Source organism: Tupaia chinensis, unplaced genomic scaffold, assembly GCF_000334495.1.
Source record: "Tupaia chinensis unplaced genomic scaffold, TupChi_1.0 Scaffold000288_2, whole genome shotgun sequence".
Lineage (NCBI taxonomy): Eukaryota > Metazoa > Chordata > Mammalia > Scandentia > Tupaiidae > Tupaia > Tupaia belangeri.
Genome location: NW_006159773.1, coordinates 3,788,042 through 3,801,172, shown reverse-complemented (window position 1 = coordinate 3,801,172; position 13,131 = coordinate 3,788,042). Strand labels below are relative to the sequence as shown.

General features: G+C 38.5%; 1 protein-coding gene across 1 annotated transcript in view; it reads left to right on the top strand.

Moving 5' to 3' along the window:
• CPA6 (carboxypeptidase A6) overlaps positions 1 to 13,131 on the top strand; it is a 371,754-nt gene that overhangs the window by 276,020 nt on the left and 82,603 nt on the right. The window contains exons 3-4 of the mRNA XM_006150464.2: positions 2,382 to 2,506; positions 10,569 to 10,683. Of these exons, the coding sequence (XP_006150526.1) occupies positions 2,382 to 2,506; positions 10,569 to 10,683 (240 nt within the window). The remainder of the gene's footprint in view (positions 1 to 2,381; positions 2,507 to 10,568; positions 10,684 to 13,131) is intronic.

The following is a 13,131-nucleotide window of genomic DNA, read 5'->3' as shown; positions in this document are numbered from 1 at the left end:
TGTCTTTATCCATAAGGTGAGTTTCTTGTAGGCAACGGATAGAGGGGTTCTCTTTTTTCATCCATTCAGCCAGCCTATGTCTCTTAATTGGAGAATTTAATCCATTGACATTCAATGTAATTATCGATATTGCCATACCTGTTCCTATCATTAAGTGAGCCATTTTCTTGGTTGCTTTTTGTTCTTGTATAACTGTCTGTCTGACTTTTTAGTTTTCCTGGTATAGCACTACCTTCAGAACCTCTTGAAGAGCTAGTCTGGAGTTGATAAATTCCTTCAAATTTTGTTTATCTGAAAATGTTTTAATTTTTTTTTCTCATATGAAAGATAATCTTGCCAGGTATAGTATTCTAGGTTGAAATTGTTTTTCATTCAACACTTTGACTATATTTCCCCATTCTTTCCTTGCCTGCATTGTTTCCACCAAGAGATCCAATGTTAGCCTGATAGGGTGACCTTTGTAACTTGCCTGTTCCCTCTTGGCAACTTTAGTATCTGTCTTTGTCTGTTGCTTTTCCCAATATGGCTATAATGTGCCTTGGAGAGCATCTTCTTGGGTTGATTCTACTCAGGGTCCTATGTATTTCTTGGGTCTGGATATTTGAATGCCTTCCTAGGTTTGGAAAGTTTTCTTCCAGGATTTTATGAAAGAAATTATCTATGCCCTTATTATTTTCTTCCTCTTTTGGGATGCCAATTATCTGGATGTTGGGGAGCTTGATGGTATCCTTGTATATTATCCTCGTTTTTCTTGGTTGTTTTCTCAATCTTCTTGATACTTTTTTCTAGGTCAGATGTTTTGTCTTCTACATTAGAGAATCAATCTTCTTCCTGATCTAACCTACTTTTAGTACTTTTAAGGGAGGTTTTGATTTCCTGTATCACATTCCTAGAAGTTCTATCCAGTTCTTGTTAAGGTATCTATTTCTTCTTTCAAATGATGGAAGGACTTCCTCATCTCCTGGAGCTCCTTGTCTCTTTTCTCTTCCATCTCAGTTAGTTTTGTCACTACAAATATTCTGAATTCCTTATCCAGCATGTCCACAACATCCATTGTAATGACTATGGGTGGATGTCAGCTTGATGATCTCTCTTGGGGGAGAGGCCTTTTGTTGGTTGCTCACACTTCTTGAGCCTCTGTGATTGTTCCTAGTCATTCATATATTGCTTCCTAACTTATTTAAGGTATCTCTGAGTGTTAAAAGGTGTGTAGGATTAGAAAATTGGTGATTTCTCTTATGGTTGGCCTACCCGTTGCTCACCAGTACCATGAAGTATTATCACTGGTCCTGGGTGACTCAAAGTCCTCCCTGTTTCTAAGGAGTGGTGAGCCTCCAACTGACCTAGTAAGCAACACCTCAAAAGCAAAGAAAAAAAATCATGCTGCGAAACACTGAAATTCAGAGAGTCCAAAGGCAAGTAAGGAAGGGGCAGAGGATGAGCAACAAGTCGCAGCCTTAAGAGCCTGCAGCCACAGACAGACTGGTGTCTGGAACTGCTCACTGGCTTGAACTGGTTTCCAGGTGGGGTGGGGGGAGGTTAAAGTTCATGTTAAAGTCCCGAGATACCAACCTGAAGTCCAGAGATGAGTAGGGGTGGGGATGAGAGATGGTCCGGGCTGTAACAAATTACAATTGAGTTACTGATATGCACAAGGCATCACTCTGGGCTCTTGAGATGGGTGGTAACCAAATGGATAAATTCTTTGCCCTCCTGGAGCATACATTCTGGCAAGAGGAAGTCCTGTAACCAAAGAAGCATAGATGTTCTAAAAACTATTCATGTAACAAAGAGATTTACTCTAGCTGCCAAGTTCTCCCCCAGAAGGGGAGATGTGTGAAAGCTGATCTAGAATCAGTAAAAGGTTTGCAGAAGGGAGGAGGAGCTACCTAGAGATTCTTTCATTTAAAGTTACTAAACTATTAAGCTACCCCAATTTATTCTGTGATAGGGTAAAGGGGAATTTATATCTTTGTCTTATAGTTAATCAGATATTTACACAATAAATAATTTGAAAATATCAAGGTTATACTTAAAACTAATTTATCTCATTTTTTGCTTATGGATTTAATGTACTGGTCTTCAAAATATTACTTGTAAATCATGAACAAATTCTATATGGATGTGATATATTGGGTTATTGCAAAAGTTATGACATGTTTTTGTATAGGAATTATTACATCTTGACTTTTCCAACAGCCCAATTATTTAGAGTCCATATTCAAATTAAATAGGTGTCTTACCTTGATGACACATTGAGTCTAATCCTGAAATGTGTTTAGTGTTACTGTATGCAAACAAAATAACATGTTTGAGATTGTGACATGGATTTTTCCCCACCTACATTGGATATAAATTACAGGTTGGTTCCTGCACTACAGGTGGACCTGTGGCAGCCCAGCAGTATCTCCTATGTATCAGAGGGAACAGTTACTGATGTCCATATGTCCCAAAATGATTCTCGAGCCCTGTTAGCCTTCCTACAGGAAGTCAACATTCAGTACAAGTAAGCATTCCTTTTCACTTGCTATAAAATTCTTTGTATTAAACTGAATTAATGATAGTTGTATTCAGGTTATTAAGTGCTTATGAAAGTGTTTCATATATAATTTTTCATATTGGAAAAAGTGACATGAATAGTCTCACTTTGGATGAGTTTATTAATCTAATGGAGGAATGGGAACAGCCATATCTTGTTGTTCCCACTTAGTGACAGTGTTAACATAGACTTCCTTCTTGTTTTTAAAAAGAGAGAGAGAGCAGCCTAGCATTGTCTACAGGATGGGTAGGTAGGCAGGGTGAAAAAGTCTTTCTGCAGAAGCTGTGGCAGTCAGGCAAGGGATGAGACCCAGAGCCTGACAGGCAGAGAGGACAGTGCAAGCAAAGAAAGCCACAGCATAGTAGTTTAGTGTCTGTACAAAGTGCAAGTCAGAGTAGGAAGAAAAGATACAGGAGAGGCCAGGAAGGGTAAACCAAATTGTAGAAAGTCTCAGGTACAAGAGTAGAAGCTGAGGCCTCATCTTGTGAATGGCATGGCCCCAGTGGAGGATGGAAACGAATAAGCTGCATATCAGTAGGGTAGAGGAGCAATAGGAAACTATGATCATAGTTCCAGTAAGAGATAGTAAGGCCTTGAGTTAGAACCAAAGTAGTGGGATCAGAGGAGAGTTTTTAAAAATACTTCAGAGCTAAAACCACCTGGACTCTACACTTGGTGGGATAGTAGGTAGGAAAGGAAGTCAAAGGGTGACTCCAAGTTTTCTAGCTTGGAGTGACTGTACAGACAGGTTTGAATAGATTTGGATATTCTGAGGTTCGTTTTTGTTTTTTAAGTTTATTTCTTTTTTTGATAGAGAGAAAAAGGAAGAGAAGTAAGAATACCAGTACCCTTAGAGGGTCTTGCTGAGCCACAGTCACCCTACTCCTGTAAACTTCAAGCCAGCCAGGGTCATGGGCATGCCTGATATGTTCAGTTCACCACGGATTAGAACCCCAGATCATTCCCACATGGTTCCAGTGTTGTGAAGTAGTGCCCTACTGCCTATGCTACTGCTACTGGGCCTGAGATTAATTTTAAAGGAATAGTTAATCCAGTAGGAGGAGAGCAAGTAGAAAATAATCACAGAAGTCAATGAAGAAAAGAAAGATTTTAGAGAATGGAAACATTCCATATTGTCAAGTACCATAGTGATATCCAGCAAGAAAAGGACAATTAGTCTCCTTGAGGTTTGATAAGGGACAGTGCATTAACAACACAAATGGAAGAAATAGACTGTTGGAAGTAGAAGACTGAAGTGAACAGAGGTGAACATGGAGCCTAGGAGCAGATTACCACACTTAGCAGTTAGAATAAGGAGAGAATCAGAGAATGATAAGTGACTCCAAGGAGACAGGCATCCATGACTGTTTATGAGATCTGGGATTTGTGAGGATAGAGAGATTCTGTCATGTCTGTAGGCTGAGGAGCAGCAGGCAGAGAGACACTAAAGATGACAGAGGCAATACACAAGCAGAAGGGTGAATTTGAACAGTAGGAAGGATGCTTCATCCTATAAGATTGCAGAGGTAAATGTGGGTCTTCTTATGATTGCATAGAGGAGCAACATATTGAAAATATCATAGCCTAAAGCTAAATTTTTTGGATAAAGAAAGAAGCAGAATTATCTAATAAAGGTAGAAAAACAAGTTGAAGGGGACCAGCAGTTAGCGTAATGGCTATGCTGCATCCATGACTGTTTATGAGATCTGGGATTTGTGAGGATAGAGAGATTCTGTCATGTCTGTAGGCTGAGGAGCAGCAGGCAGAGAGACACTAAAGATGACAGAGGCAATACACAAGCAGAAGGGTGAATTTGAACAGTAGGAAGGATGCTTCATCCTATAAGATTGCAGAGGTAAATGTGGGTCTTCTTATGATTGCATAGAGGAGCAACATATTGAAAATATCATAGCCTAAAGCTAAATTTTTTGGATAAAGAAAGAAGCAGAATTATCTAATAAAGGTAGAAAAACAAGTTGAAGGGGACCAGCAGTTAGCGTAATGGCTATGCTGCTGGATTCCCAGGTAGTCGACCGCAGTTCGCATCCTGGACCTGGTGGCTTAAAACTCAGGCTTGGCGCGTGTGCATGCATGCCCAAGATCCCGAGAGGAGAATGGAGGAGAAGGGATTGTGGCATGGCCATCCCCCCTGGGGGGTGATTTGTCGTTTTCTGTCTCTCTGTCTCTCTCTATCTGTCTGGCGAGCGCATGTGCCCTATGGCAAAAACTTCTCCAAAAAAAGATAAGAAAAACAAGTTGAAGAGTAGTGCCAAGAGAAAAACAAAGATGAAAGCTGAGAACAGTAGTTGCTACAAAGAAGAGAGACTATAGCACTGATACAGAGTTGAGGTTTCGTTGGACAGGACCATGGAAAGGTCAAGGTGGCAAGGAAGTGGTCCAGTGGCATGCTAGTTAGAGTATTCATCCTTCGGGTCTAATATAGACAGAGAGGGAGGAAAGTCTAGGAGGGATAACGAAACAAAATGGAAGAATCAAGGAAGATTATAGAGGTCTTCATATGGAAAACAAGTTCAGTGTAATGGATGGCAACAAATGGGAAGAAGGAAAGTTTGGACAAAATATGGGCTATTAGATGTTAAGAGTCCTGAAGTAGAATGTTCATGGCTAATGACAAGATCTACGGTTTAACCATGGAGGAGATGGCTAAAGCAGAGTGTTGGGTGAAGAGCACTAAATCTGTTGCAGTCAAGAAAGTGAGGGCTAAATCACCAGAGAAATATCATGGCTGATGGCAAGATTTGAGGTAAAAGGAGAGAATATATACTCGGGGTAAGAATATCAGGCCATAGCAAGAAGTCAGAGAAAATCTAAAAGGAGGGGCATGACCCTGACAGGAAGATAAGCTTTTCCTAGAAGTTAGAAGATGAATGGAGAAGCAGAGATGGGCTTTTAATAGAATGCTGATCTCCTTCCCAGCCCTACAATAAGTGGGATTGGGAGAATAAAAAGCAACCAAAGCATGTGTGGCTTACAAGTCAAATTTCTGGTATGGCAAAAACATGAGAAGAAAGAGTTCTTGGAAGAGACTGGAGGACTTAGGAAGTATATTGGCAATGGAAGAGGGACTATGGTAGGCATAGGGAAAAGGGGATGGTGGAAAGAAAGGGCATAAGTGGGTAATTCCCAATAGGGAATCTGGAAGAAGTGCAATGTAGTGAATTAATGAAATGAGAAAGGACGACCTATTTTTCTTTGGCAATTCTAAGATTTTGGGGTTGAGGTACAAGATTATAAACAACTATCTACAAGTACCCCAACTTTTTATCAGGTTGTTCCACTGTCAGAATGAACACACAGGAGAGCCAGATAGTGGCACAGCAGTAAATCACTTCTACATGGGAGGGTTATGAATTTGCATTAAAGGACTATCCTGAGCACCCTGGACATGTGCATGCCCATGATCCAAGGCTGGCTGAGGTTGGGTGTTCATGATGACATGGAAAACCTGTTGAGGGTTCTCTCTCTCTTTCTCAAAATACATTTTTAGAAAGAAAATAAATCACTGGGTCATATGGTATTTCTATTTGTGAGTCTTTGAGGAACCTCCATATTGTTCTTCACAGTGACTGTATTAGTTTATATTCCCACAAACACTGTTGGAGAGTTCCCTTTCATCACAGTCTCACCAGCACTTATCATTCTTTATTATTTTAATCTTAGCCATTCTGACTGGAGTTAGGTGGTATCTAATATATACAGTACTGAATACTACTCAGCCATAAAAAATTTTTTAAAAAAATGAGACTCTAGCATTTGATAGAAAGTGGATGAATAATGGAAGTTTTGCTGCTAAGTGAAGCAAGCCAGACTGTGAAAGAGAGGCATTGTATGTCCCTACTCAATATATACCAAATGTCTGCACTTGATGACAGAAACTGAAAGACTAGACAATATAAAGGCATGGAGAACAAACATGGATGCCAGAGATAGGGTGGGAGGAGAGTGGGAAATGGGGGGAGCATGAAAAGAATGGAATCAGGGGGAAAAGAAAGAGGCAAAATACTTAAGGAACACAAATATGGAAAATTGTCTGTCGATGATAGTATGTATGATAATATCCTTAATTGAACCAATATACAGTGTATTCAGGATAGGAAAATGCATTTGGTATGCTGTAATGATACACAGTGATTGAATGCTAAAAATAATAATTTTTAAAAGAAAGAAAAGAAAAGGCAAAAAAAAGACTGACTCAGTTTGTGTCAGATATAATAGTGTCTAAGAAGGTCTAGGGTGAGCTGTTGGCTCTGGAGGTCAGTGATGAAGATTCCAGTCTTCCTGGAAAACTGGGTCAAAGGATACACTATGAAAGTGACATCCTGGTCCATAAATATCACCCTGTCAGAAGGATATTTATAGCCATATTAAAGTATTGATATGCTTTTTGCAGAAAGGTATTTTATTTTTGTCGCTAGAACAGAATCACAGCTGTACAGAAAGCTATTATTCCTATTGAACACATTTTAGTTATTGCCTTGAAGGCATACTTAAATTCTCTTAATGCCCAGTAGGAAAGAGCTTGGCAATTATACCTATAGGTGCTCAGTAACAACTCACATGTTTCATTAATTATTATTTAGTAGAAAAGAATATATTGGTTAGTTCAACAAGCTTTTTTCTCCTGCCATTAAATATAGATCATGTAGAACTGATATAGAGTAAGATATCACACATTTTGTCACAAAGAATAAAGTCTAAAAAAATGGGTCTTTGAAATCAGTTGTTTCCTCACAGAGAATAACCACATAGAACTATTCATTTTATTAGTCTCAAGATAACACATAAGAGTCAATTAAACTCCATAAGCCCAGTAGGTAGAGATCATTTTAATTGACTTTTATTATTGTAACGTGGGGTATTTTCAAATGATTTTCATTTACTCTGTACAACTATACATAATGTATAGCTATAGTAATCTTTAAAGCAGAGATAATGTGACTCCACATGTCTGGTTCCTAGGTGATCAAACCCTCTCAATAAGATAACTCATTCTGCCATATAATTTTTTAAATAAATTATTATTTTTATAATTTAAATACCTGTAAAAATTGACAGTGACATTTCCACTTTTGAGTATCTCTCTGTACCCTAGTAGCTTTGGGGAGGCGATATGGTACTGACTAAATAAATCATTCGGAAAGGTTGAAATAGCTCTAGTCACTATTACAGGAATGCACACAATGGAGGAAGGAATGATAATCAGTTGTAAAAAACTTAGAAAATACACAAGTTTGCAAAGACCATTTTGGGACTCCCTTTCACAGTCTTCTCTTCAATATACTACTTTCCAGTCAATTTCTTGGACAAGCAAAATGGGGCTGGATCTGCTGTATCGCAATTATTTTTTAAGGTTAGTCTCTTGGGGCTAGTTTTAGGGGACAGTCTAAATAATTAAACAGAGACCCTGTATTAGTTTGCTTGGGCTGCCAGAATAAAGTTTCAGACTTTTTAAACTGGAAATTCAGGAGATTCTTGTATATATTGCTGGCTTTTGCAAATCTATCTAGTGATACTTTTTTTTCTTAGTTTCCTGGGATAGAAAAAAGTAGCCACATCCTGGCGATAGAAACAAACCTGCACTAATTGGAATAGGCTGACAGTTTATAACCAGCTCAGCCCTGATCAAATTTGCATCCTTCTTAATCATCCTAAATTTTCTCCCAGCGCAAGGAAGTTTGGATATTGACAAAGAGTTTCTTTCAGTTCCTAATACTACTTTAGCAATATTGTAAAGTCTTTGCACCTATACAAACCTAATGACCTGTAACTTCCTACCTTAAGGGAAGAGAAAAACCTAATACAAATGGTATTCAGACTGGCAACTTAACATTCCACTCATATTTTGAGTCATAACAAAGAGTCGCCAAGAAAGTTTCTCGAATTTTGTGCCATGTTACCTTCTCTTAATTTCTAAAACATTTCCATTTTTAATTTTAAAAACTGAAACAAACAGAAGAGCAGTGAATCAATGATCAAGTCCTAATTATGTGCTTTGTCCACTGTTGGCACTCAATAAACAATAAATGAGCAATCAAAAAGAATGCCCTACACCCAGTATGACCCTAAGTAAACATATCCTCTTTATGAACCAGAAAGTATTTATTCAAGTAATTCAAGATAACTTATTAAAATTTATTTATTTAATTACAGTTATTATTTTTTTTTCTAATTTAGCCAGAGAGAGAGAGAGAGAGAAGGAAAGGGAGAAAGCAAGCCACCAGGTCCAGGACTCCAACTGCATCCAGTCGAGTGGGAGTCCAGTGCCTTAACCACCACACCATCTGCGGGCCTCAAAGATAACTTTTTTTTTTTTTTAAGAGAGGTTTTCGCTATAGGGCGCGTGCACTCGCCAGAAAGACAGAGAGAGACAGCGAGATAGAAAGCGAGAAATCACCCCTCAGGGGGGATGGCCACGCCACAATCCCTTCTCCTTCATTCTTCTCTCAGGACCTTGGGCATGCACGCACACAAGCCCAGCGTGAGTTTTAAGCCGCCGGGTCCGGGACGCGAACCGCGGTTGACTACGTGGGAGTCCAGCGACATAGCCATTACGCTAACTGCTGGTCCCAAGGAAACTTTTTTTAATGAAGTGGTTTTATACATCAACCTTGAAAGTCACTTAAACATGTGAATATATGTTCTTTTAATAGCACTTAAGCATTAAAGCAACAAGTTCTTTTGGAAGCTAAAATATGAAAACAAAGATTTTTAACCACCTGCCAGTCACAGAAAAATCACTGAGGAGCTCTTTAACATCTTTTAGTATTGCAGATGAGTGAAGTGCCTTTGTTACTTTGTGGTGCTCTGGTTAGTACAGTCCAGTGAGTATTAGGAAGATAAGCCTATATCAAGCTCAGATGTCACTTCAACAGCCTTAGTGACTCTACTGGTTCCCCACGTTGCAGTGAGCCTAAAATTTCCACCCCAGCCTCAACCTTCAGTTTCCAAATATATCCACTTTGATTACCTGAGCTGAGCTGCTCTTGGCATTCTTGAGACTACCAGGCAGTAAAATAGCTTTTTCTGGGCCTGAATAATTCTTCAGTGTTCTCTTGAGGGCTGCAGCTTCTTCCCTTTTCCATTTTTCTCTGAGACTAGATGACATAAGGTCAGATGTACTGGATGATAACGTGAGAATGGTTTGGGCAATAAAATAAATGTGTGCACAGCAGGAAAGAGGATGTGGTGAAAGAGGAGAGGCGCAGCCCAGTTTCAATTTGTATCATGTCCCCCTAGACTTGAAGTCTCAAGTTTGGAATTTGGTTCACATTCCAAGTTCAAATCCTGTCTACTCTGACCAACAGAGTAACATTAGCAAATTCTTAACCCATTTGTAAAGTGGAGATATCAATGGGATCTACCATATAGGACCCTTAAGTAAGATGATGAGCATAAAATACATAGAACAGTCCCTGGCTCCTGGTAAGTCTAGTCATACATCATTTAATGACAGGGATATATTCCGAGAAATGCATCATTAGGCACTTTTGTCACTGTGCAAACCTCATAGAGTGTAATTATAGAAACAAATGGTACAGCCTACTACACAGCTAGATTATATGGGATAGCCAGTTATAAACTTAAGCTGTCTTTTGTCAGCCAAAATGTCATTGTGTGGAGCTTCACTGTACTCAATAAATTTAAGTGTTCACAGTCATCATTCAGTTGTATTGGGTCATCAGGAAAGTCATGATGCTTTTTTGCATAGAAAACCAGAAAAATACATCACGACTTTCCCAACGATCTGATAGCTGTTCAGTCAGTGGTAGCTATTATCACTACTAATATTATTTGGGGACATGTGTCCATAGATTTACACTTCAAATGTATTATGCCATTAATTTAACAGTTTTCATTTCTTAAAAAAATATTTTCCACCATTTGATATTTTTGGAAATATCCATCTTTGCAGTCCTTTTCATCAACACATATTATTTTCTTCTAGTATTGCCTTATTTTTATATTTTTCTCAATTTATTTTTCATCATTTCTATTATTTCCAATCCAGAGTCCTCATAGAAGACCTTCAGAAAGCACTGGAAAAGGGAAGCAGCTTGCAAACCCAGAGAAAGCGAAGATCCCTATCTGGATATAATTATGAAGTTTATCACTCCTTAGAAGAAGTATGTAACTGAAGGAGATTTTATTGCTCTTTTGCAAGTGCATCCTTATCATTTTGATCTAAGAAATGGGTGTTATGGGAAGAATGTGTGTAGCTCTCATATAACCGAGGCACCTCAAGTCCCTCATATCTTCCATTAAGCTTTTTACTCCTATATAAAAAGTTGCAAAATAATTTGAATTTCATTCAACTTTACTTAACCTGCTCCTACAAATAACCTGGCAAGTATAATGGAAAGTGTAGTAATGTTTATACAGGCCTTAACTAAAAAGTGGAATGTTGAGCTAGCATAGTTTGAGGACAATGATTTAGTTGAAAGATAGAATGGAGTTTGCTGCGTGCTCTACACCCTCTGCAAAGTTGAGACTTCCCAAAAGCTAGGCCTCATTTGTAGCACCTTGACACCTTTAAACATGCTGCTATTTATTCTACCTGGAAAATTCACAGCATCTTCCTCCTCATGCCACATCTTTTACTATTCACCTGATGACAACTAGCTATTCTTCAAATATCATAGTAAGCAAGAAGATAACTGTTCTCTACTCTCCCACAGTAGATCAAATCTCTATCTCCACAAACCATTGATGTATAATATTACTTAGTATATCGATCACAATTTTAATTATGTAATTGTATGATTATCTGATCAATGCCTTTCTCTTTTAAGATGCACGTTCCATGCAGACAGGTCATTTCTTTTTTGCTCACCGCTATATATCCCCAGTGGCAGGCCTATAGAGGCCTCCAAATAGATAAAAATGAATAAATAAATGAATATATAATGTTCATGTTTTCCCTGAATTGAACGAAAGAATGCCAGACATAAAATTAATGGGTCCCATTATATTTATGAGTATTTTTGGCTCTCTTAATGACAATTCTCCTTTCAAAATTATTTCCACATATTTTATATTTCAACATATATTTTAGAAGCTTGAAATTAGACAATGGAAATATGTTTAATAAAGTGGTACATGGAAGTACTGTTAACATGACTGGGAAAAAAGCTGAATTAAAACAAAATGGAGGGACCAGCAGTTGGCATAGTGGCTATGTCGCTGACTCCCGTGTAGTCGACCACAGTTCGAGTCCCGAACCCGATGGCTTAAACTCACACCAGGCGTGTGCACACACACACACACATATATATATATATATATATATATATATATACACACACACACACACACACACACACACATATATAAGTATATATATATATGTATATTCACATATGAGAAGTCTTCAAAAAGCTCACAGAAAATGTGTATTAAGGAAAAACTACATGGGCTTCAAATTCATTTTGCACCAAAATAAACTCATTCTTTAATTCCATTTTTCCATTGCCGAGTCCCATAGCAGAGTGGTTAAGTGCTGCATGTGGAAAACTGGATCCCACATGATTGACAATAGTTTGAGTCCAGGCCCCGGTGTCCAAAAATATGCCAGACACATGTGGGTGTTTATCTAGGATCTTGACGTGATGGGAAAACGGAAGAGGAAATGGAGAGAAAAGGACTGAAGTGTGACCACAGCCCATGGAGGATGGGGGTGCTTTCTCTCTCTCTCTAATGAATGCACACATCTTCTGGCAACTGAAAAAGAAGAAAAATATTCTATGCATATACCTAGTTGTCCCTCAGTATCCAAAGGGGAATTGGTTCTAGGACACCCCATGAATACCAAAATCCAGATGCTCACATTTCTTATATATAATGGCATAGTGCAATACTCATATGGTCTTCAAAAAGTTTATGAAAAATGCTTATCGTGGAAAAACTTGATTTTTGCACCAAAATCAACTCATACTTTAGTTCCATTTTTCAAGGAACTTTTAAACTCTTTTATATTTACATGTAACTTCTATACATCCTCCGCTATACTTCAGTTTATAATGTGTAGTATGTAAATAGTTGTTATACTGTATTATTTAGAAAATAATGACAAGAGTCTGTACTTGATCAGTACAGATACAACCACATTTTAAAAAATATTTTCTATCATGACCAGCAAATGGCACAGTGGTAATATCACTGGACTCCCACATGGCCAACTGCAGTTCAAGCCACAGACCTGGTGGCTTGAAACTCACACTGGGCATGTGTGTGTGCATACCCAAGAACCTGGGAAGAGACTAGAGGAAAAGGGATCCCCCTCCCCACCCCCAGAGGATGATTTCTCACTTTCCCTCTCACTGTCTCTGTCCCTCTCTCATGCTCACTGGTGAGCACACACATCTTAAGACAAAAACCTCTGAAAAAAAGAACCAGTGGTGTGAAGAGAAGTGAAAAGTTGTGCCTGACACTGTAACACTAAGAATTGTTCCATATACTAGTTGCACTGCTCTGTTTATGATTGTTAATATTCGACAAACAGTAGACGAATGCATCAGCACATCAATTGTATTAGCGGAATATTGTCCTTATTGCATGTATGGTTTGAGTACAGA